General features: G+C 44.9%; 1 protein-coding gene across 3 annotated transcripts in view; it reads left to right on the top strand.

Moving 5' to 3' along the window:
* dlg3 (discs, large homolog 3) overlaps window positions 1-24,241 on the top strand; it is a gene marked incomplete at its 5' end in the record, with an annotated part of 71,548 nt that extends 47,307 nt beyond the window's left edge. Inside the window, 14 exons of one of the 3 annotated variants that reach the window (XM_079167700.1) lie at window positions 735-879; window positions 7,229-7,385; window positions 8,022-8,124; window positions 14,276-14,390; window positions 16,475-16,651; window positions 16,753-16,828; window positions 17,420-17,519; window positions 18,943-18,984; window positions 19,187-19,237; window positions 19,327-19,428; window positions 19,517-19,689; window positions 19,924-20,036; window positions 20,124-20,215; window positions 20,882-24,241. In XM_079167700.1, the coding sequence (XP_079023826.1) occupies window positions 735-879; window positions 7,229-7,385; window positions 8,022-8,124; window positions 14,276-14,390; window positions 16,475-16,651; window positions 16,753-16,828; window positions 17,420-17,519; window positions 18,943-18,984; window positions 19,187-19,237; window positions 19,327-19,428; window positions 19,517-19,689; window positions 19,924-20,036; window positions 20,124-20,215; window positions 20,882-20,988 (1,553 nt within the window). In that variant the 3' untranslated portion in view covers window positions 20,989-24,241. Of the gene's footprint in view, window positions 1-668; window positions 880-7,189; window positions 7,386-8,021; window positions 8,125-14,275; window positions 14,391-16,474; window positions 16,652-16,752; window positions 16,829-17,419; window positions 17,520-18,942; window positions 18,985-19,186; window positions 19,238-19,326; window positions 19,429-19,516; window positions 19,690-19,923; window positions 20,037-20,123; window positions 20,216-20,881 lie in introns of all 3 variants that reach the window. The other 2 variants (XM_079167699.1, XM_079167698.1) reach the window with 2 other exon arrangements.
* Between the last annotated feature and the right edge of the window lie 219 nt (window positions 24,242-24,460).

Here is a 24,460-nt window from a genome sequence, read left to right as displayed (position 1 = left end):
TGTTCTAAATGTTTGCCGTAAGGGTTTGCAGGGTTTAAGCGCACCCTTAATGCAGACTTAACCCCGCTCTGACAGCATAACCCGTGGTCAGATGATCTGGATTTGAAACGCTTGTTTTATCATGCTCAACTGCCTCCATCAAGAATGAAAATTCAGGGGAAAAGAGTGTTTTATGCCTGTCGTCGTTCTTTTGCGTGCACGCGCAAGTACTTCTCCAACTTTTCAGAAAAACATCCCCAGTTGTTCCTCTTAGTTGAGAAGAGGAAACATCAGGTGCAGATCACTGAAACATCTCTGTTAATACTGTGCATTAGTCCGTGCTGGTTGCCTATTGTGTAATGAAAAGCACAGGCAGAGAACAGAGACAAGGCATGTATAAAAAGCCAATTTCCTAAATGTCATTTGAATTCTAGTTTCATACAACCTGGGTCCTATTTTTGTAGTTTTGGCCACCATTCCTACTGCTAATAATAATCACTGTTCTCACCAAGTTAATTGTGAAGATCTGGGAACGCGAAGACATTGCTAAAAAGGAAGGGTAAGAAACACAAGCAGAAAATGAAGGCAAATTCATGCGCATTTCTTTTTTCTTTACCTCCAAATAGAGTGGTTAAGAAAATCCAGCCAAACTGTTGCCTCATTTGCAGTTTGTTCTGCGTCTTCTGCAGTGCTGCTGTTGTGCCTGTGTTGTAATCATTCTCTCTTTCCCCCTACTGGCATGGCCCTCCCCCCAGCCTTTCCCACCATGGTGGACAACCACGTCAGCCACAACTACATGGGGGCAATGGAGCCCAAGCCAGTGTACCCGCCGCCCCAGGTCACCCCGTCCAGGTACTCGCCAGTTCCCCGCCACATGCTGGGGGAGGAAGACTTCACGAGGTATGTTGCAGACCGGTTCCTCCATGGTTGACTCTCCTCTCGTACATTACACTCATACCGGCTCTGTGAATGTAAATGTGAATGATTGCTTGTGGAAATCCACTAAAGTTTTTTTTTTTATTTTGCTGTTGTAGTCGTAAGTGAAGACTAATTGCTGTGGAGCTAAATTGTGTTACTCAGAAATTACTCAGTCATTGAATCAATAATTTTTTTAAGTTTCCATGGGTTTCTCTTTGCCTCCATGTTGTTGTGGTTTTAAAGGTGTTGTCATTGTGTGGTTTATTTAAACGCTACATCTACATACAGTCATTTAAATTGCTCTTATGAAGTGTTTCATGAAGCAAAACAATGCTTTGTTTACAATTTTGTCAGCTCATCAGGGCCCTGGTGGTGCATACCGTATTACAGCTTGACAGTGTGTGGTGGCTGTGTGCTGACCAAATACTTTGCAGAGAGGCCTCTTGTCACTTCTTGTACTTGTTATGACTGTGTTTTAACCTTTGACCTCATATCCAAGTACTGGATCAAAAGTAGCATTCATAGAGGCTTGATTGGAGTGCCCCACAAGGCCTTGAGTCATCTTAACCCACAGCTTTGGGGGGTGGAGGGGGGGGGGCTGTATTCTCTCTGCGTGTGCGTGACTGCATGCAGGCGTCTATGAGTGTCTGCGTGCTGTGGAGTGAATGTGTTACTGGATGAGTGTTCGTTATGTGGCCCTGTAATGTCCTTGTACAAGCTGTCTACATGACTTGTATGTGCATTTGTCGCATCTTTGTCGGTATGTGTGCTTTGTTTGTGTCCCGCACTTGTCCCGTTCACTGTGATTCCTGTACCCCACAGCAGGGCTGAACCTATTTACAGTGTCATCCACAAACCTGGGGACATCAAGGTGCCCCAGGCCCTCTACAGAGGCTTCTGTCCTTCCCCTGCTCCCTTGTGCCAAGGTCCACTCCCCTTCTCCGGCAGGTACTAACCTAGTCCATCACGCCTCGCTTAGCTAACCCTCCTCTATATAGCTTAGCAGCTGGATCTGGCATCAGACAGGAGTAGGGCCAAAGAGAGACCGCAACCTCACCTGTGGTATCTTTTGCCACACAAGCAGAGGAAATAGACAGAGAGGAGAAAGGTGGCAAATTACTTCTTTTAGCTTTCTTTCGTCTCCGTGTTTGCATGTTTGTATGTTTTCTCACCTCACGTCTTTGCTGCTTCGTATGCTGTTTCGCTATAAGTATGTTACTGCTTTTTTATGTTTGGATGAAACCCATACCACATTCGCATGAATTGTGCTGAAAAAAAATACTGTAAAAGCAAATTGACTGTAGAGCTGGAATGTTTTATAAGACATTAGCTTATTATTTCTTGCCCTTTGTGTGTTTGTTTAGTTTTTTGATGCACTTTTCGTAATTTCAAAGGTCTGCTCCGCAGTTGTTATTTGTCCATCAATTTCAGACTAATCTGCCCACATCTATGAAGCTAAAACAATAGGGCCCTGTTTATCGCAGTTTAAAATGGAGTCGTACCTGCTCCTCACAAACACATCTCCGCGGGAGTGCAGCCGAAAGGGCTTCACGCTCCCACAAGCTGCTCAATTCCATCTGTCAGGAGGCATCGACAAAAACCAAGCCTCTATCTCGGGCCAAGCTACTTTCACTGGTGGTTATTGCTGAGGACAATAATATACATGATATTTATGGCAATGTGTTTGGCGTTACCAAATGTGCAAAAAGGCCTCCTGTTTGTTGATTTAGCTTAGCTTATTTGTTTCTCATATTTATTACACTACATCCACAGGCTTGCCCATTATGCTTCACCTCATGGATGAATGCCCTGGTGTTTGTGAACCATTGCTTTTGTGTCGTGTGTTTGTTTTGAAAGTAGCTTATATTCTGTGCCATTCATGCCATTTCTTTTGCCAATATGTGTTTTCCTGTATGTGTGTGTGTGTGTGTGTGTGAGTGAGAAAAGGACAGATTATGGTGTTGCTGTTTGGCTGTAACTAAAGGCAGGTTGATGTGATTTTTTTTTTTTTAAAAGGACAGTACAGGAGGATAGGGGGGCTGACTGGAGCCACCCAACACAAATATCCATTGGAATGTTTTGCCTGCCGCTCTATGTATGTAAATATAAACACTAAGCCTGGCTGTTACCATAAATGTAATGGGGGAGTAAGAGCCTGATCTGTACGGGCCAGCGGACCAGTAGCAGCAGACAGTCCTGCAGCTGTCATGATTCATCTGCACACTGGGAAAACCAGGCCATGCACTCAGGTCTTACCCCTCTCATCACCAGTGCTGCCAGCACCAATCACACACACATACTGTACACTGAGACTTTTGCTCTTAACATGCTGACACATAGGAGCGCACATGCAGACGCACACGCTTTAAGTGCAATGCAGAATTATGACACGGACACATATCTGTGGGTATACGTCCTGCACACCGGACAGCTAGTAAATCAGTCGGTGCAAATTAAAGCGGCCTACATACTGTGACCATGCGTGCACCTGTTTGTCCCTAGTGGGTTTGTGTGTCATGTCCGCTGCATAATCCGAAAAGAATTGTCTCGGAGGACATCATGGCCGACAACCGACTTGATCCCAATCACAGCAGATGAGCATGCAGCTCCATCACACTGACGGACAGATAGCAGACACCTCCCCCCAGCTCCAGCAGCTTCCCCATTGGCTCCAACTGGGAGGGGTTTATTTTAGATGGATGCTGTAGTAAGCACAGGCTTCCGCAGAAATGAAGCAGGCTGGTTGTGAGGAATGAGTCAGAGCTCGTATCGGCCCTCTGCCCATCTGCATATCCCCCTCAGTGGTGTCATCACAGACACATCCTCCCCCTTCTCCATCTGATATTACCCCCTTCTTCAGGAGCGATGTCAGTACTGTACATCCTTGTCTCTCTCCACGCAATAAGAGATAAAAACCTCTGCGTTTAAATATGCATGTTTGGTGTTAACATACTTGTGTGCAGTGGTGACAGTGTGCACAGTCACTAACAAAGCAGCTCCCCTCTGCTGGTCCTATCAGGGCTGCAGTTGTTAGATATACACAACAATGCTTCTAGTTAGGCTGCTTTGTTCGGGCACAGCTTACGTAAATACAGCAGGCTGCGGACAGCAGCAGCAGGTGAGCTAATCAGTAACGTTATGTGTCTGATGCACACACACAAACGCAAAACCTTTGACTGGTCAGCGCAATAATTCAGTCATCAATAACGTATTACCTTTATTAAGTATTTTTCAAACCTGCAAAAGCAAAAAGGGGAGTTTTAAATAAAGCAAATCACAGCAGATTCAGCGGAGTACTCGTCTTAGGTGTTAATCATTCATCGCTCCATTTTATTCTTGCTCACAGTGAGAGGCATGAAATATCTTAAACTGTCTATCGCCTGAGCAGTGAATAATGTGTTCCCTATGTCAAATGAGAAGAAAATAGCAGGCCATGAAGAGGAGCTAGCCACAGAAAATACAGGGGGGGGAATTTAAGCAGTGAAGAGGAAGACGGAGAAAACGCATCATTTTAATTGTATCAGTACACGCTGCTATTCATAAGCTGATGTGATCCATTCGGGGGAAAGGGAGAGATAAAGTGCCGCAAGAGGTAGTGCCTGTCTGTGGAAAATGGCGTCCATCTGCAGTGTCCACCATTAATCAGCCAAGCAGAGCCAATTACTGGGCTGAGTCCAGGGCAGCATGACCCGCTGAACCCCGCAGCCCAGATGTCCATTCACAGCTTTAGGATTGAGCTGCGACCAACCCCGAAGCAGACAGGGAAAAAATAACGGCGGTGGAAGGGGTTGAATTAGAGAAAATAGTCGCAGGAGAAATGGCTGGACAGAGAGAAAGGGTTTTTACCGCTCTAACTGTTTACATTCCTGGCATGGATGAAAAGGCAAAGGGGGGGAGGGGGGCAGGTCTTGTGATAGCAAGGGAGGACTTGATCCCTGCATTTCAAACTGTAGGTATTCGCTCCCATTTTCCATGAGAATGGCCAGGCGATTCACATCCTATGAACAAACAGAGCATGCAGAAGCACACACTTGCATACTGCACCGACTGTAAAGATTTAGAAAGCTGCTGGCCCTGTGTGTTCAACTATTCCACAGTAGTCTGCGCATTATTTTCCCGTGAGCCTCCGCGCGCAGCCAGGTCACAGAACATGACGCCGTCAAATCAAAGGACCGATAGTCAGTTCATGAGCTCCTCAAGTTTGTTTTCACTCTTGACAAATTAGCAAGGAGCTTCTGGGAATCTGTCTGCCCATTCTCCAGGGGACCGGGGCTGACAGACAGGAATGCTGGTGTGCTGTATTAGACGGGGGGACGGGGGGGGGGACTTGGATAACCAGTTCGACACATCCGCCAAGTCCCGATGCTCTTGATGTAATGCAGTCCTCGTTATTCCACATATGAGTGAGGGGTGATTTTGTCCCTCTTCTCTTTAGAATTTGCATGGGAGCGTTAGGGTTAAATGTTCAGTCTTGCCTTTCTGGTGATGATGATGAGGAGAGAGTGTTTGTGACAGCCCAACGAGGAGCTGCTTCCAATCACAGCACACATGGATAAGATAGGGGAACACTACAAGTGTGGCCCCTCTCTCAGTGGCGGGCCAGACAGGAAGAGAAGGGTCGAGGAGTAAGGGCGATGTGCCATAGCCACAATGTTCACAGTCAACATCTCATCTTCCATGTCGCTGGTGAGGAGCCGGCCTGAACGCACTGTTAGGAAATGCTCTTTCCGAAGCAAGCACCATTTCCGGATCCTAAGGTAACCATGGAGATCTGTGTGCCTCGTTCGAGATGGGATGAAAAGCTCAGGATGGAGAGCGAGGTTATTTTAAGCTTGCCTTGTTTGAAGGCAAGTCAGTTGTTTTCGCATATTTCAAGGCGTTTGCCACTTGTCTTTTTTTTTTATTTTAGCTTTTTATCTCTTATACAAAAAAGATCTAAAAGGCTTTAGAAGAAAAGCAAGAATGTTTTAAGCTTTGTCAGTACGATCAGATTGAATCTGTCCCTGATTCTGCCTTGTAGAAACACTACTTGTTAGGAATCCTGCAGACCCAGACTCACTATGTTGCTTTTGATCTCATCTAGTGGCCTTACAAGATATCATCTGCATCTGCAAGTTCAGTTCATTTCAAATGAATACACTTTAACAGTCACTTCCTGAAGTCGTTCTGTAGGCACAGATTTACTATTTAGGACTTTCAGATGCTTTTAATTTATTTTAGTGGAGTAATCAACGCTTTTTAGTTTTTTCAGTCAGTCACGGGTGATGATTCTGAAAGTCTGGAATGCTGCCTCGGCTGCCATCAATGGGAAAATGATCTTAACAGCAAGTTAGAGCGCAGCCACTAGGGATTGAGTCGGAATTGTTCCTGTACACTGCAGGCTGAGTACTGGAAGAGAAGACCACTAATGGGAACCATGCAGCGTTTTCTGTTAAAGAGTGGAAACTGTGTGTGTGTCTGTGTGTGTGTGTGTGTGTGTGTGTGTGTGTGTGTGTGTGTGTGTGTGTGTGTGCATGGCTACGTATGTGAGCGCATGTAGGTTTATGTGTGCATTTGTAAATAAAGTGTGCATGTGTTGGTGTGCGTGTTTGTGTAAGGCCAATGCTGGGCTTCCTAGAGTGTGTGTGTGTGTGTGTGTGTTTGCGCTCGTGTGAAGTGTGTGCTCAGAGGGCTTTTGCTGGACCAATGCAGTGGTTTGGCCTCTCTCGCATCTTAAAACTGAGGCAGTCTGAATAGCCCGCTGAAGGATGAGTCATAGTGGCTAAAGCAGAGTGGGTCTGTCGAGCAGGAGGTGGCTCATTGTGTCTGCGCACATTAATATGAGTGGGTGTTTAAATGTGTACACGTGTGCACATTTCCATGAGATTGCCATGCAAAGCAGAACGTTCTATAGCCAGCGGATGATATGCATTTGGATCCAATCGTGTTGCTGCTTGTTTTTATTGCATTCATTGTATCTATTTCAAAACTCTTTGCCGTGTTGTCAATGTCATCCACATTATCTATGTTAGCATTGTGATTACTACATGATTACGACAATGGTCAATCATTGTGTTCTACCGGTGAGTGGTCCTGTAGATTCATCTTTTAAATGTTCTATTTAAAGCAGTCACTTTTAAATATATGCAGAGTGTATCTACAAAAAGATCTGCAGTGCTACGGCTTGCAGCACTCGACATTTTGGGATCATACACAACAGAAGATGGCTGTTGCCTCTGTACACGACTGTCTTGGTGCTGTTCTGGTCATATCTCTCTCTCTCTCTCTCTGCCCATCTCTTCTCTGCTCTCTGTCCTGCCCTTCACCCTGACGCTGTCACTCTGTTTGGCAGGGAGCCGAGGAAGGTGTTGCTGCACAAGGGCTCCACAGGCCTGGGCTTCAACATCGTTGGCGGGGAGGATGGAGAAGGCATCTTCGTCTCCTTCATCCTGGCAGGAGGGCCGGCTGACCTGAGCGGCGAGCTGAGGAGGGGCGACCGGATTCTCTCGGTCAGTATCGCAACCTCGAGCGTTCTGTTTGCCCACATCAACGACTGTAACACGTTTTACTAACGCAGAATGTCAGAATATGGACGATAGAATTAAGGTAGCCTAGTGTTTAGAACGCCAGCAAACATCTGCCCTGCTGGAATGTCCTTGAGCATAACATTAAATCCATAACAACAAGAGCTGTCAATCAATAAGGTGTTCATTGAATTACATATTTATATCCCTTGACTTGTATTTCATAACTCTTAACCTTTTCAGCAAACCTAGTGTTGCTCTAAATATGTGTTTTATTTTAATGCTGCTAATACTGCGACATGTTCTATGAAAAACAAGTAATTAAAGTTGTTCAAAGTGTGAATACATGTTTTAACTGTGTGTGATTATGAGGGTTATTAAAAATGAGTGGTCTTAAGTCATATAATTTTCCCACAAACCTATAATCTGGTCATATTTATTGAGGGCAGATCTTATCTCCACAGGCTGGAATCAAACCATCCAGCTTGAGGATAAGCTCTGCTCCATCCAGCTAGACTAGTTTCTTCTTCAGAACTACACAATTAGACAAGCGGCATACCTTTAGGATCTACACTGGGGTTTGTTGCTTAAAGATTTTGTTGTCTGCCTGGTTTCATGCAGGTGAATGGAGTGAACCTGAGGAATGCCACACATGAGCAGGCGGCTGCAGCGTTGAAGAGAGCTGGACAGACTGTCACCATCATAGCTCAGTACAGGCCTGAAGGTGAGGCCATACTGTCTCATATCACTCATTAACGCTACATGCCATTGTGCCAAAATGGGTCTTGAAAGCAGTTTTGATGGGCGGTATTGGAAAGGGTTGTCATCAAACAACCAAAAGTATTCTTGAGGCAGATTAGCCTGATGGGTCCAGATTGTTTTGCTATTTGGCCCCAACTGACCCCCATATATGTGTTATTGCCATCTGTGCAACGTGGCCTCCAAGTTCCAACCTGTACTTCTTTGCTTAATTAATACTTAATTTATTTTAGTGTGTGGTCATTTGACTAAACACAATTTTATTTGAAAGTGAACAAAATATAAACTAAAATAATAAAGCTTTTAGAACTCAATTTTGATATAACATTTTAAAATATGGCCACACAATTACCAATTAATCAAATTACTAAAACCAACTAAATATTGAAGGCACTGCAGCTCCATGCAACCTCACAGATTCCAGATAATATTCTGGCACATAACACCCTATAAAAACAGACGGATTAAACAAACAAGATAGCATGCGTTAAATTTAGAGGCGCTAGTAGGAAGATTGTTTTAGTCTGGACAGAGCCAGGCTAGCTGTTTCCACTTGTTTCCAGTCATTGTGCTAAGCTAAGCTAAGCGGCTGCTGGATGTAGCTAGACTGGCAACAATTGATTGACATTGAGCAAATAAGAGCATTTCCCAAAATGTGTAACTACCGGTATTCCTTTAAAAGCAAGACATGGGCACCGTCAAATTGCATTGTGGGAAACGTAGTATCCAGAGCTTAGTTTATTGGCTCATGCCAGGCAATACATGTCAGGATATCTCTGCCTCTGCTGCTTTTAATTAAGCCATGTGAAAAAAAAGAAGAAAATAAAAAACACCTTTAAGAAAAGGCGGCACTAAATCACAGGAATACCACTTAAAAGTTGCAATGAAACATCAGATCCACCTGGTTATGGTGTTGAATGCAAATGAGGGCATCGCTCCAGCACGGCTCCCTGTAGGAAGTATTCAGATTCAGGGGCGGCGCTTGTGTTAGCATAGGTTAGCTTGTGTTAGCAGCATAGGTTAGCGGGCTGAAGCGTTGAGCCAAGGCGGCAAACGAGCCGCTGTTGTCCTTCCTGTTCAAACTCCCGAGCCGCGCTGTTCGTGGACACACAAAACCCGGACAGCAATGGGAAGAGGACACTTAAGCTGAGAGTACGAGCTACGACGTCAGAGGAACGTTTAATACGACTTCAAACGAAAGGTAGAAAACGGGGGGGGGAAGAAAACTTCCCAACTGTTATCTGTCTACCAGCTTGTGCGGATGGGGGATGGGCTCGACTACAACAGAAGAAGCCGCATGAACTCCCGAATGACTGGGTTGAAGAAACCGGCGAAATAATAGCCACGGTTTCATTTCATTGAGGTGGGGACGAGGAAGAAACGTCGCAGGAAACTATTGACACGCCGAAGTAGGAACGAGCCGTATGAGGTAACAGGTTCATTTTTGACTGTTACTGTACCGAGGTAACGACCGTTTGTTGCTCTCTCTCTCTCTGGCTGTAACCTGTAGTTTTAACGTTAACACCACTCCTGTAACGTTAAAAGTGACGTTAAAAACGTTCCTCTCTGAGAAAGTTACGGTTGTCTTTTTAATCAGCCGTGACATGAAAGCGAGTTACCGTGAGATTCATGTGATAGCCTCACCCTACTGTACTCGATACAACAGCCTCTATGGGAACCTCCTGACATTACCTGGAATCCGCGATTGTATTACTTTATTTCTCAATTGGATTTCCTACTTGAGGCCAGTTTAAGTAGCTTTATGTTGTCAGTTATATGCAGCCGGATGTATTCATTAAACGGTTCCTTTACTGTTTTGTATGGAACAAACCTTTAGGTGTGGACACAGGTGTGTTCACACAGGTGTTTGTCAACTTGGTGGTGTCGGTTTTACATGGTGACTTCACCTGTGAAATCGGCTCTAACCATTTACATGTCACTAGACATTGGACTCGTTGAATACAAGTCAATTTTAATGCTGACTAACGTGTTGGCTAGTGAGTAACTGAAACAGTTTATTTCACAAAAGGGCACCACTCTTTCTTTGTAATAGTAAATTGTAGATCGGTTGTGCATTACAGCTACTCTGGCTGCTGTATTTTTTCCTCAGTGCTTTTGTAATTCTTCATATGTGTACTTGAGCATGCTGCAGTAGTGCTGTAACAACACTGGGAAGGATATTGTGAGCTTTAGATCTAGGCTGAGCTCTCAGGTCGGACTATGACAGGAATGTGAAGGGGCATAAGTTGTAGCATGCGCTCACTCTATATTCCACTCCCTTTCAATACAACACCAGACTTAAATGTCCATTAACTCTCCAAGGTCATTTGAAATTGAGGTGGAACAGGATCAGTGACTTGTCACTGGGGTAAAGTTAAGCTAAGACACAGGCTTAGATCAAAATTGACAGAATGGCGGTATGCGTTTTCTTTCTGCTACAGAATACGGATTATAATGCTTCATTCTTGTGAGTCCATGTTTTCTTGCATGCCAGACCAATCAGACAGGCAGCATCTTGAATAACGATGCGGTTCGCTGAAGGGAACCTTTTGTTTTCCGTACCAAATCATGCTTTCAGCTCTGTGCCCCCTTTGTAACGCAGTGAAGGACACTTATCTGTTTGTGTACAATGCTTAACTCCTCAAAACACCCGAGCCGAGCGCTGGCAAATGATTGACTTCCTGCATCTCCGCTGGTGACCTGAGATCTGTCGCCAGTAATTCTGCTGGCATCCTAAAGCGGTGTGTGACATGTCGTTCCTTTGAGTTCGGAGCAGGAGGAACCCCCCAGTGAGATGTACAAGGGACAGTCAGTCAGGGGGAGGAAGCGGAGGGTGAATACTGGTTTATGCAGGGCAAACTGCCTGCAGAGTATTCTCAGGGGCCGGGGCCCGGGCGTCTAAAGATCTCTGATGGAAGGCCAGCGCTGAAGACGACAAGAAGCCCCGACAGAGCTCACAGGCTGCAGCAGGAGGCCGCCCTGACTCTCAGTGGCTTACTGGAGCATCACCAAGTCTTTAACTCGCATTCAGCTGGAAGGAATGGAAGTGAGGGGTGTATATCCAAACACTGCTTTGCCTCACTGTCAAGCAGTGTAATTACACACAAATCTTTGCATGTAGGAAATGGGAGGAGAACCGTGGAGGAAATGTTAAACTCAATGGCCCCTCAGCAAACTCACACCATTCTGCTTTACAGAAATAGTTAAGCCAGGGTCTACATGTTCCTCCTGCAGTATATTATTGGGGAGGGGGTGTGTGTGTGTCTGCACTGGCTCGACTATCCCTGAGAACATAACACACTCTCACATTACAAGTACATGCCTGCTGTGTTGCATAACTGGATCAAAAGAGAAGCGACCGCCCCCCAAAATAAAAAAGCTGTACGACTAATGAGGACACGCAGTGGGAGTGAGTGATACAGAATAGTCCCAGTTTCTATTAGCCGTCTTTTCTTCCTGTGGGTCACTCCTAAAAATACAGGCTAGCTCTTGTGTATTTCGTGCTTTAAGGGACAAAGTTGTAACGTTAACAACTGTGGACTCCCGTTCCCCTGTATTTCAGCGGTTTGCTTGTGAGTAGCGATGTTGATGAATAAGTGATGTTGTGGTTGATCCATATAAAGACTCGGATTAGTCAAGAATGTAATTGCAAATATGTCTGATTCCTAACCAGGTAGATATTATTGTGTTCGTATAACAATCTGTAACACTTGCTGTAAGTGTCATCAGATAATTTGGCTTATTCCTACATTAAATAAGCCATGTCTGCTGTAGGTTACTGCCCTAATCGATGGGTTCAACCAATACACGTTCTATTCAATACCAGTTGTGCAGAATTATGTTTTTACTCAAACAGTTTTGTTCAGCCATTTGTTAAATAACAGCAGGCAGAGTGGGAGCAGCAATTTGGATTGATGGCACTACTTCTTTTTTTGTTGTTGGTCATTTTTATTTTATGACTCAAATAATTTCCAGGTGTTTATGTAATTTCTGAGTCATTTTTAGTGACTTTTAACAGCACTTGGTTAGGGAAATTGCTTAAGTTTGCCTCCCTGCTTGTGAGCGATTTGAGGACTAAATGCAGCTGTTACAGTTGTGATTTGGATTTGTATCAGTTCAGTCTCATGTATGAAAAGATTTATTTTCACTACTGCTACGCCGTGTGCTTGATATTTGAGACGAGACAAACAGTCGATACAGAACTTAGGTTTCAGTGTAATGTTTTGATCTCCTGTGGCTCTGTTGTGATACTCGTCCTCCAGCATCACAGTGATTTCTGTTTGAGCACTGGGAGTATCCTTCCCTTTCTGTGTAACAGGTGTTCACTTCCTTTACTGTTCCATGTCATTTGAAATGACTGGAAACTGGAAACACTGCATTATAAAGGAAGTAAGTGCTGCAGATAAATCAGAGACCGTTTGGTGGGTTTCCCTACTCTAGTCACACAGACAGTGTGGTGTAGACGATCGTGTTGCAGCAATGCATGTATGCTGATGTCGCAAACAACGAGGCGCGGTAGCAATTTATGGTTTAGCTTATGGTTCCCACCCTAACTCCCAGCAGAGGCCCGTGGTAGTTCAGCGCTCCTCTTGAACGTGTGAGATGAATCATTTGGACTTTAAGAATGTGAATAAGCAAAGCGTTTAGCTCTTCCACCTGCGCTGCTTATAAGTGCTACATCAGCGGTTCAGCTCCCAGCCGGCCCTTCAGGTCGGTGTTATTGTGAAGACGGGCAGTAAGACGGCTCTCTCTACTTAGCTGCTCTTTATATTGTCCCTAAAACCCCTCCTCTCCCACGCTGCCTTTCTCTCATGTCTCCCGTGCCTGAGAGCCAAGTGGACTTGTCTGAATGGCTGTTTTCCGCTTGTGCTCGGAGTGCTTGGACGTTGCTGGTGGTTACAGGCAGTCAGGCGGTGTCTGGTTACCTCACCTTGCAGCGTCACCCTGTTGTATTGTTAACCCTTTGAGCAGAGACCAGGGTGGAGAGCTGGCGCTGGGCCCGGGGCAGGATGTGTGTTTGCTTTGAATCCTTTTAGGTTTCGGCAGGTGGTCGGACTTCAGCGACCTGGAGATTGTTTTTGCACCTGTTCAGAATTTTTTTCCCCTGGGGAGTTTGGGCCGTCTTCTGCTAAACCAGCATTGTAGGCATGGGCGTTTTTGTTTTTCAAGGCTACTTGTAGGCTTTGTTCGACAGAATCTGGACCTTGATCTCTGGTTGTTCACGTTACAGGAAGTGTTGCCAGCTATGGATGATTAAGCTGTAAGGTAGGAGTCCACCCCTGAAGGCATGGCAGTAAAGGAGATATGTGGAATACATGTGAACTGGTTCTTTTTATAGGCTAATTATGATCAAGACATAGATATGTCGTGTCATTCGAAAAATAGGGTACGTCATTAGGTGATTCTAGTTCTTCATATACACTTTCATTCTAACTGCGATTCCTTTCCTCCGCAGTATAAATCATGTTTTAAGATTTAGATATATGACAATGTTGGACGCTCACACGGCTGCTTTTATGTGGTCCCAACACCTCCTTTGTGTGATCACATGAGCGACCTCGTCTACTTGTTTTTCTAGCTGCATCTGCCGGTCTGTTTATCTAGCCGTGTGCCGTGTGGTGCGGTAGCCTACCTTGTTCCAGCAGCCTGGGCACAGCAGGCTAATGAGAGCATTCTTAATGAGGAGGTCCAGGTGGATTCATATATCATCCCTGTGCTCCAGAGCAGCAACTGGATTTACACACCTATGACAAATGGTCATGCATTTGAGATTGTTGGGAGGCCTTTCCCTTTTTCTTTTTTTTAACCACCCTAAAGAGCCCATGTTGAACTTAATTAATCTGTGTAATTAATGACCTGACATGAGACATTACTGGATGTGTAAGGCAGATCTGTGATAAACCATCTGTTCCTGGGAGTCATTAATCAGCCTAAGGATTCGCTGAACCTTTTTCCTCCATTCACTGCAGCGCCAACAGTTTTCCAGTGAAACGAGAGAGCCGGGCCCAACACTCTTTAAGCCTCTTTTTACTAGACGACGTTCAGTACCACCTTCACCACGGCTGTATCAACTTATTATTGACACGGTGTGTTTTTGTTTGTTTCCTCCAATGCAGAGTATAGTCGCTTTGAGTCCAAGATCCACGACCTGAGGGAGCAGATGATGAACAGCAGCATGAGCTCTGGATCAGGCTCCCTGCGCACCAGTGAGAAACGCTCCCTCTATGTCAGGTAAAGCTGCAGCACACACACACACGGCGACGCTTGCTCTCACGACGTGATATCGTAAGATCTGGAGTCAAAACAGCTACTCTTGCATAATGAACTTCTACCTGCCTGTGGGGGAGAACAACGCCTGAAAGCACGTGTTGTCAAAAAGCAGCCCCACTGTCAAGAGTTCAGCAGCGTGACGTATCGTGACGAAAAACACGATTCTTCACACTGAGCTTTTTGTAGGGTAGCATATAATTCAGGGCTTTGGGTTGATACAATTCATCCCCATCGTAAGTTGATGGACGGGCAACCCCCGTTGTTGTTGTTTTGATGCCACACATGACATTGACTCTACTTTGCGTAATGCAGATTGACAGCGGGGCTTGTCGAAGTGACCTGTGTTATGACACTTTGGGCCGGTCGCCAATCTGGATGGAGGCTCGTTTAGGAATTAAAACAGGAGACATCGCTCTGCTCACATAAAAGCAGCGAGTCCCAAAGGGCTTACAAGGGTCAAGGTGAAAGGACTGTGTGTGATGTAACTCCACAGTCCAAGTACTTCACCCGATTTCTGCTGAAGCGCTAATGCGCTCCACTTAACCTAAGCCTAATAGCTACATTACTAGATTGATTTAGGCTAAGTTCAAACAGCAATGGACCTTACTCAGATGTATCAGAAGTATATAGGTGTTATCTCATTGGACCCCCGCTGTGGAGGGAGGAGTGTTAACCTTCTGACTCACGCCTCTCTTATAGGCGGCCTCCTAGGAGGCATGTAGAGCCTAGCCTGCTCCTGTGCGGGTGACTAAGCCCACAGATATGTTGGAAAAGCTGTCTAGCTAGCCGGCTGATGCAGGAGCCGCCATGTCCTCCCAGCCCTGCCTCAGGAATGCGGAGGCGTTAAACCTCTACGGTGTTCTCAAAAAAACAAAAGAAAACAGTGTCACATGTGCGTCCACTCTCTCTGAAATGCTCTGTGAGTGTGTCGCGGTGCTATAAAAGGGTTACGGTTAGGGATCTTGTTAGGCCTGTCACAATAATGACGTTATCAACTTATCGTACGATATATCGATGTGGCCTCTGCCATTTTTGCTGACCTTGATATTGCCCATTGTGTTTACATGCTCCTTTATTTACATGTGTGTCCCCAACCTTTTAGCCAACACGATGCTAGCATAAACAGCAGGGTTTTCACTGACATTATGCGCAGACATGCAGAATTTGTGTTAACCGAGCCAGATTGTACATTTTGATGACCTTTTTTTTTAATTTACTTACAATATTTAAATATTTTTCACATTCCAATTCCAATGTCTGGATATACTTGAGAGCTAAACGTTCATTGCTCTTTGAAAGGGTGTACTTGCATTATCATGCTTTTATATTATCATCATATCAGTGGCATAAAATGCCAATATTGTTTATGGTAGTTATTTGTGGGGCAGTTTATCGTCCCACTAAAGTAGTTCTGGTCTAGGTTACAGCTCTAGCATTAGTTTCCCTGTGAAGAGCAGCAGCAGATAAGCTTCCACTGGATTGCATCGTGAATGTTGTTAAACATGCTTTCACCTTCATACTGGACCATTGTGTATACTCTCTAGATCAGGGGTGTCAAACACCCGGCCCGCCACGTCATTTTATGTGGCCCGCGAATCCACCAGCAATGACTGGGTTTACCTGTCTGACAAGATAGTGACGCACTCAGGCAGACAATAAACACTGAATGTCTGTGGTGGAACGTATTTGGCTACAGCAGTTAGAAATGTCAAGTGAGTATTCATGAATGGCGAGCTTTAGTTTACTTGTTGTCAGTGAGGGACCTTGCTTTCCACCATCTTTTTTTTTTTATTGTAACACACACAATACAACTGTTTTTTATATTGTCATATTATTAACAACCTATTGTTGTTGAGTCAAGTCGCAGCCCAACTGCAAGCAATGTGAAATAATTAAGGTCACAACTGATAAAGTGATGCAGGAAATTCAAAGCTGCTATTTCGTGCCAAGCGTGGGGCAGATTGATCTTGGTGAATCTGGAATCTCTTCAGGCAAATTGAAGATAAAAGGAAGGAAGTTGTAACCCCAGCCTTTTGTTTTTGCAGAGCTCTGTTTGACTATGATCGAACGAGGGACAGCTGCCTGCCCAGCCAAGGCCTGAGCTTCTCTTATGGGGACATCCTCCACGTCATCAATGCTTCTGATGACGAGTGGTGGCAGGCGAGACTGGTCACGCCACACGGAGAGAGCGAGCAGATCGGGGTCATTCCGAGCAAGAAAAGGTACACTCGCCCTGCTAATGCCACACCAAGCTAATGCGACTTGCTACCACTCAGGCCCATTCTAATCCTATTTCCCCCCTTCTTTTTTTTCCCGCCCCCAGAGTGGAGAAGAAAGAGCGAGCCAGGTTAAAAACAGTCAAGTTCCACGCCAGGACCGGCATGATTGAGTCCAACAGGGTAAGTGTAGAGGGCCAGCTGCTGCCTGCCCTGCTGCCAGAGAGGCTGTCTTCAGAGCTGCTGCTGGGCTCCCAGGGAGATGGCCTAGTTCCCCCCCGAGTGTGGGAAAGAGACCAGCACCTGCTCACTGAAGCGGGCACAAAAAAAGCGCTCGTATTACTGTATAGATTACACAGAAGCTCCGTAACCTCCGCAGCTCATGCACTCAGGGATATTAAGAAATGTGCACTTAGAAAATGTCTGCACGTTTTTGTCAGAGGCTGATCCGTCGGATGTCATTTGCAGAAGTATAAATCAGTTTGAATGTTGTCTGTAATGCAAGCAGATTGAGTTTAATGAAAACGGTACATGTTTAAGTTGGTAAACAGAAGCCTGTTTCCTTCACATTGATGTGCCATTCATTTTCACCCATTACCTGCTTCTCATTTTCATTATTTTGACGTGGATTGTTTGTTTACATCTCATTTGTTTTTTTTTGCATGGGTGTCGAGTACCCTCATTGAAACCCATTCTGTTTTTGTTTTCACCCTCTCGTTGCCCCCCTTCCCCCCCTCCCCACTCCCCCCCTCTCACCCACACATCGACAAGCAGCCAGTCAAAGTAAAGCGCAAAAAAAGCTTCAACCTCTCACGCAAGTTCCCGTTTTACAAGAGCAAGGAGAATATTGTGCAGGAGTTGGGGGAGTCTGAACGTGAGTACCAGCTGTGTGATCAAGGGGGGGGTGGGCGGGGGGGGGGGGTGTTGTTTTTTCGTCCTATCCCCTTCATGCTTCAGTTCTGTCTCTCAACTTTCATCTCTCCGCTCACCTCCAGGGATGGTTTGTGTGACGGCACCAACTCTCATCCCTTTCTCACCGTCCCAGAGAGACGCCCCACATGCAGAGCCGGCATCAGGCTGCAGATGTGGGGGGGGCTCTCTGGTGTGTCTGTGCATCTGTCTCTGGGCTCCAGAGGAGTGTGTGCTGCCAGCTGTGTGTGTGTGTGTGTGTGTGCGCGCGTGCGGGGGGGGGGGGGGGCTTTGGCTGCATTAACACACCGGCCTTCTAACACCATGCGATGCTACTCCTTGTATGAGTCCTGATCAATTCTCCAGTCAGTCACTGACCCACAACAAGAATCTCATTAACTGGACTGAAGCTTTAACACTTTAACAGGTCAAAATCCCGTTTTAATGGGATTGGGCTTGTGTAATTGAAAGAGCGTGGCTTACTATGAACAAAGTGGGGCTCAGGCTTAATGAGCACAACGCCATGTGTCAGTGGGCCCGGCGAGCACCACACAGCACTCCTCTCCCTCTCCGCCCCAGCTCTCACTAACCTCTTCTTCTTCCTGTCTGCTCTCTTCTCTTGGTTTCTGCTCTCACCTGTCGGGACACCTAGGACTTCCCAGGGTTAAGCGATGACTTTTATGGATCAAAGAGTTTGAGTAAGTGTGTGGTTGTACTGTGTCAAGCAACTGTCCCCTGAGCTCAGAGAGAAAATGCTTTGTCACTGCAGACCCAGCTGGGAATGCTAAACCACACACATTTAGTTTAGAGTGACACACAAACACACACACACACACGCATGCCTACTCAGAGTCACAGTACATATAAAATATGCATTCCCAAGGGAGGCTGAGTGAGCGTTTACACTTATTCTGAATGTCTCATGGTGACAAATGTTTATCAGGGTTTTGTCAGATAAGGTCACTTGGAGCTGGAATATATCTGTCACCAGAGCGGAGTGTTGGTTGGAAACACTTTTTCCCTCCAGTTCCCCCGAGTCAGCCGGCTCCTGCCTCCCTCCAGTGGACGGCGCAACGCCGTTGTATGTTTTCTTTGTCGTTTCCCTGATATGAGATCCGCTGCCACAGGCACAGATCTAGCAATAGGAAACATTGGCCAGGGATTTCGGGTCATTTGGGATATTGTCACAGGAAACACTTAATTTCCTATTGCTCCCCCCTAAAACCACTTCCCCAATATTGCGAGAGCATGGCTACAATACTTCTCCTTTCTTTATCCTCTTTTTTTTTTTCTTTTTTTTTTTCAAATGGCCTAGATGTTGAGAAACAGGGGTCTTCTTTCTAAGGCTTGTTTTAAATGATCTGTAACTCGCTCTTGTGCTTTTGCAGAATGCCTGACATCCAACACAAGTGACAGTGAAAGCAGTTCGAGTGAGTCACCTTAATTCCTCCTGGTTTGTTTTACACTGCCCACATAGACGAATGAATAACATGGTGGATGTTCTTAAATTTACCTGTGAAATGACTGTAAATGAATATTCCTCTTGTGTTGTTTTATCAGCCATGACGCCTCTTTTTGTATTTCTTTAAATGAGATGTAAACTTTCTGATGGTGGCGTTCTTGTTGTTACAGAGGGACAGGAGGACACTATTCTTTCCTACGAGCCAGTCATTCGACAGGAAAGTGAGTGATTCACTTCTACATAAGTACATCAAAGTATACATTGTAAGTTTCTTTATGCATCCTCACCCCCACCTTCATCTCCAATGCAGTCCACTACACACGGCCTGTGATCATACTGGGCCCAATGAAGGACAGAGTAAACGATGACCTCATCTCCGAGTTCCCACACAAGTTCGGCTCCTGTGTACCTCGTGAGTTCACGGCGACCAACAGATCCAGACGGTCCGACTACACATAACGGCAGTGATGAGAATAGATTTGTTTCTTTCCGTCCTGCAGATACGACTCGTCCGAGGCGAGAGAACGAGATGGACGGCCAGGACTACCACTTTGTGGGCTCGCGAGAGCAAATGGAGAAAGACATTCAGGATAATAAGTTCATTGAGGCCGGCCAGTTCAATGAGAACCTCTACGGGACGAGCATCTTGTCTGTCAGAACTGTGGCTGAGCGGGTAGGCTTGTGTTTCTCTGTACGAGTCGGTTACCAGGTTGGGTTCGGTGTATTTAAGGTGGAACCGGAGGCATGGTGGGTTTCCTGCTAAGCCTGAAAGCAGACGCGTGTTAATTATTAGTTTTGCAGTAGTTCTCTTTGAAGCGTTACAAGAACCAAAATCAATCCGTCATGAATACGTGGCTTACTTGTGTACAAAAATCTAAAAGTGCCTGGTGTTGTCTCAACCTTCCAGCAGGGGAAGCACTGCATTCTGGACGTGTCGGGGAACGCCATAAAACGACTGCAGCAAGCACAACTTTATCCGATCGCCATCTTTATTAAACCAAAATCCATTGAAGCCCTAATGTAAGTTTGAGCTCTTCTCTACGTACTGCAGTTAAGAGTGTCGGTGTGTCTGCGATACTAATCACAGCTGCTTGTCTTTTTTTTCAGGGAAATGAATAAGAGGCAGACGTACGAGCAGGCCAATAAAGTCTTTGACAAGGCAGTCAAGCTGGAGCAAGACTTTGGAGAGTTTTTCACAGGTTGGTCTCACCGCCCTTAAAAGATGAACAAACCCAAAGTTTACTGCTGATCACACAAGAGAGAAGCCGAAACTACAGATTTAAACATTTATTTTAAATTTACTGTCTATCAAATACCTTAATTAATAGACTAATCTTTTCCACTCTAATGGATTTGTTTTTTAATTTGTAAATCAATTTACTTGCTCACATTGAAGTGAAGATGACGGTACCAGTAATGAATAGTATTTAACTTTTTGTAGAATTAGATTCTAGTGGTGACACGTGTGATCCGAGCAGAGCGTTGTAAAGCCCAAAAGTTATTTGATAAGAGGTGGATATAATCATCCAAAAGTCACGTGTTAATGTAACGAAATATTCTTTAATCAATAAGTGTTTGCTCTCTAGCCTGCCTGCCGCTCATAAAGGGAGTGACGAGTAATATTCATTAAAGGAAGTTGATTTAATAAAAACTAAATCTGATGAATCACTTCATACAAATTGAGGATTTTGAAGCTTTGAATGTAGAAAAAGAAAAAGACAGTCGATGCAGCTCTATTTATAAAGAAAAAAACACAAATTGACAAATCAATCCTTTTGCATTGCAAATATTTGGCTGAAATGATGAATTGTTGCGGATGAATGATCTCCTGACTTGTTGATAAGTCGACCTGTTTGTGTCTCCAGCTATCGTACAGGGCGACTCACTAGAGGAGATCTACAGCAAAATCAAGCTAATCATCGAGGAGCAGTCCGGCCCCTACATCTGGATCCCGTCCTCAGAGAAGCTCTGAGCTCCCTGTCCCCACCCCCCCCCTCCCTCCTCCCACTCCTCTGAGCTCCCCTCCTGCCTCCCAGAGACCCCCTCCCCCCCAAGCCCAAATAGCCCCCCCCCCCTCCTCCTCCTCACTTCCTTTTTGCAGATATGTTTCATATCAAGTTTTAGTGTCATCATTATGTTACTCTCTAAATGAAAAAGAAGTCTTATCACCATTACTGTGACTGTGCACACCCCCTGCATGAGTTTCTCAACAAATCCATTCAAGACTGGAAATGCCATTCCGAAGGAGTTTGTCAAATGAAAACAAAAAGGGAGAAAGGAAATAAATCCTTTTTGTGAACTGGGACTGACTGAAGATCAGAGTGTTACAGAAATGAGGAAAGAGGAGTCGGGATTCAAGACGAAGTTGCAGGGAAAACAGAGACAAATCGTACCAAGTTGGAACACTTTGTAAATGTTCATCAAATCACATTTGAAAAGACGTGCAAGATGAGAAGTGAAGACCACTTAAGGTTTGTTTTTTCTTTTTCTAAAAAAGACTGGATGAAATGGAGCCCTGCTGATGGTGTTCAAGGAGTCGTCTCTCTTGTTTATAAAGACTGAGGACATTAGTGGAGCCTACAAACTGGTGATCTATTTATCTCCAACCAGTCGTCTGTGCTGCAGCTGATAAAGACATCTCGGGAGGCAGATCAAGAGGAAGAAACGCGTTGTGAATCTCTACATTTATATTATGAAATCACAAGATAAATGATAAAATCCCACTGAGATTTTACTACATATTAAAAACTACACATTTTACACTTCACTAGAATTGTCAATTTGGAGGGCTGTTGGATTTCTTTTCTTCTTCTTTCTTTGTGGGATTATTTGCTTGTGGTTTTTAGCTGCTCTGTGTAAAGGATGGAGGTAGAGAAGTGTAACTGGGCTCTCTGCAAAACACCAAACTGCCTTACATCAAATACAAATTCTGTTTTGTGACTACCTGTTGTCTGTGAGGGAGGCTGCACACAATTCACACCGAAAAAGAGAGGGAATACTCTCATCTTACTTATTTTATTTTTTTTGTGTGTCCTCCAACTGCCAGGAGGCCTGACTTGAGTGCAATAGTTAAAACAAAGTCTCACCTCTGCAATAGATCAAATACAGTCTCACCTCTGTGGGCGCCTTTTTATCCCCCCCCCCCCCCTGCATTTCAACCTTCCTTCCTATTTAATAATTAACAATTGGCCATTGGATTAGAATTTGGACAGCCAGAGCCTCCTAACTCCTGTTGAGCAGCAGGCCGCCCTCTTACACTCTCTGCCTTCTGAGGATTCTCTCTTCTGATTGAATGGTCACATGGTACTGTCCTATCTGCCGCCATGACGGTGGCCTTAAAACGGGTAGAACAAGACAATAATTGTATTGGATGTCCTAACAATTAAAGAGTAAATTTAACCTGTTTTGGATTGTCCCCCCCCCCCCTTGTCCCCCTACCAAAAATATCACTAAAAGTTGGGTTTGATTAAAAACCTACATGCTCTGTGCATCTATACACGTATGAATTCTTAATGAATCTGTTGTTGATGAACCACTGTGTGAGCTAGACCGGCTCAGGAATCTCTTAACGTACAGATACCATTTCCCCTGCGACTGAACGGCCGTGTGTGTGTGTGTGTGTGTGTGTGTGTGTGTGTGTGTGTGTGTGTGTGTGTGTGTGTGTGTGTGTGTGTGTGTGTGTGTGTGTGTGTGTGTGTGTGTGTGTGTGCGTGTGCGTGTGTGTGTGTGTGGGGGCGATGACGGAGCTCGTCAAATGTGAACCAACAAGTACTGATAGTGCAGTCGCGTAGTTTAAAGGTGTTTTCAGCTTAACGGAGTAACCAGGCTGTATTATGTGTCCCCTCTTTTCCCTGAGGTATAGCCGGTGTGGCATCGACCCTCCCATGCAGATGTGGGCACTGTATGTTAATGTGTGCATGTGAGAGCGCACGTCTGAAGAAGGAATACTGTGCCCCCCCCCCCCCCCGATCCTGTGAACGTTCTCGCTTTTCCTCCTCAGCTTTTTGACGAGTGCAAAGGATTTTTATTTTATTTTTTTCTCTTGAGAGAGCCAGACCCAACAGGAAGTGGTAACCTAGACCTTTGGGTCTGGGGTCCCCCCCCCCCCTCCCCTCCCCTCCCCCCTTCCTGCTCTCGCCCACCCCACAGAGCACCTGTACCTGCAGGCATTTTCTGAACAGGTGTGCCCACCTGCCAGGCACCACTGCTAAACCAGCTGTCATTACCTGTGTCAAAAACCAAGAGTTCAGGGAATAACCGAAGGGAACAGAGCCATTAATAAACTGCTTGCAGACTGTTTCAAAGGGTGTGGTAGCTGTACAATGTAAATAAGCCCCCAGCAGAGCGCCCTCACCTGTGCTTCATGCATGTGTGAATCAAAACTGGGACAAACATGTTTTATAGAACACAAATGTCAGGTAAGTAAAGTTTGAGCTACTCTTGAGATATAATTTCCATACAAATGTGCTGTATCGTTGGTATTTCTCTTCAAAATGCCTATTGGAAAACTTTAACTAGTCAGTTTGGGAATTCAATTCCCTTCAAGTAGGGCCTGTCTACATGTGATTTCTTGTGGAACGTGTCTGGGTGTATAGATTTAACAAAAATAATATATATATATATATTGTAAAATAAATAATTAAAGAGATGCAGGCAGAAACCTCCACTATCACAGAAGCCAGGAGCATTGATCAATACATCATTAGAAGTTTAGAATTGGTCCTCTCTGGTGTTTAGTTGAAATCCAGCTGACTGTTAACAATGTGTGTGGTACTCATACCTCAAGTCAGCCATATCAAAGCCCAAAGAACTTGATTTCATTTTACTCTTTCCATTGAGGTCGTGGTATATAACCAGATGGAACCTGAATGCCTCTGTGTGTGTGTATAATTGATGAGGGTCTTTGTTCTGATGAGAGAAATGATGACATATATGCTTTTATTTTTTGGGTGGGGTGGGGGGGGGGGGGCGGGGTTCTTGTTTGTACTTTTGGGTGATGTTTATGTTCTAGCACATCTGTGCAGTAAGTGCTTGCAAACATGAACCCTTTGATTGTACAGTAGTTTCCTTCCTGTCACTGCAGGTGGTACAGCCTATCGGGACACTCGGCCTCATGGTCTTCCTTGTCCTAGTCATGAGGGAACACAGTCCTGCAACTTTTGTTTGGGTTTTATTTTGGGACTTGACAAGAGTTTATTTGTTTGGAAATAAAATATGTGACTCAGTTATGATTTTGATCTGCTTGTCATTGCGCTTAAAACAACTCGGCTTTGAAAATAATTGAATTATACAGATTTTTCTTTGGCATTTTAGCCTTTATTGACCAAACCTGGAGAGAATATGTTTCTTTACCACTTGTATCCCACAAATACACAGATTCAAAGCATCACTTTATCAAACCGGAATGTCTGAACATCAATAACATTTAACTGCAACAAACTGTT

The sequence above is a fragment of the Pholis gunnellus genome (genome assembly GCF_910591455.1).
Source record: "Pholis gunnellus genome assembly, chromosome: 10".
NCBI lineage: Eukaryota > Metazoa > Chordata > Actinopteri > Perciformes > Pholidae > Pholis > Pholis gunnellus.
This window is presented reverse-complemented; position numbering and strand designations above follow the sequence as displayed.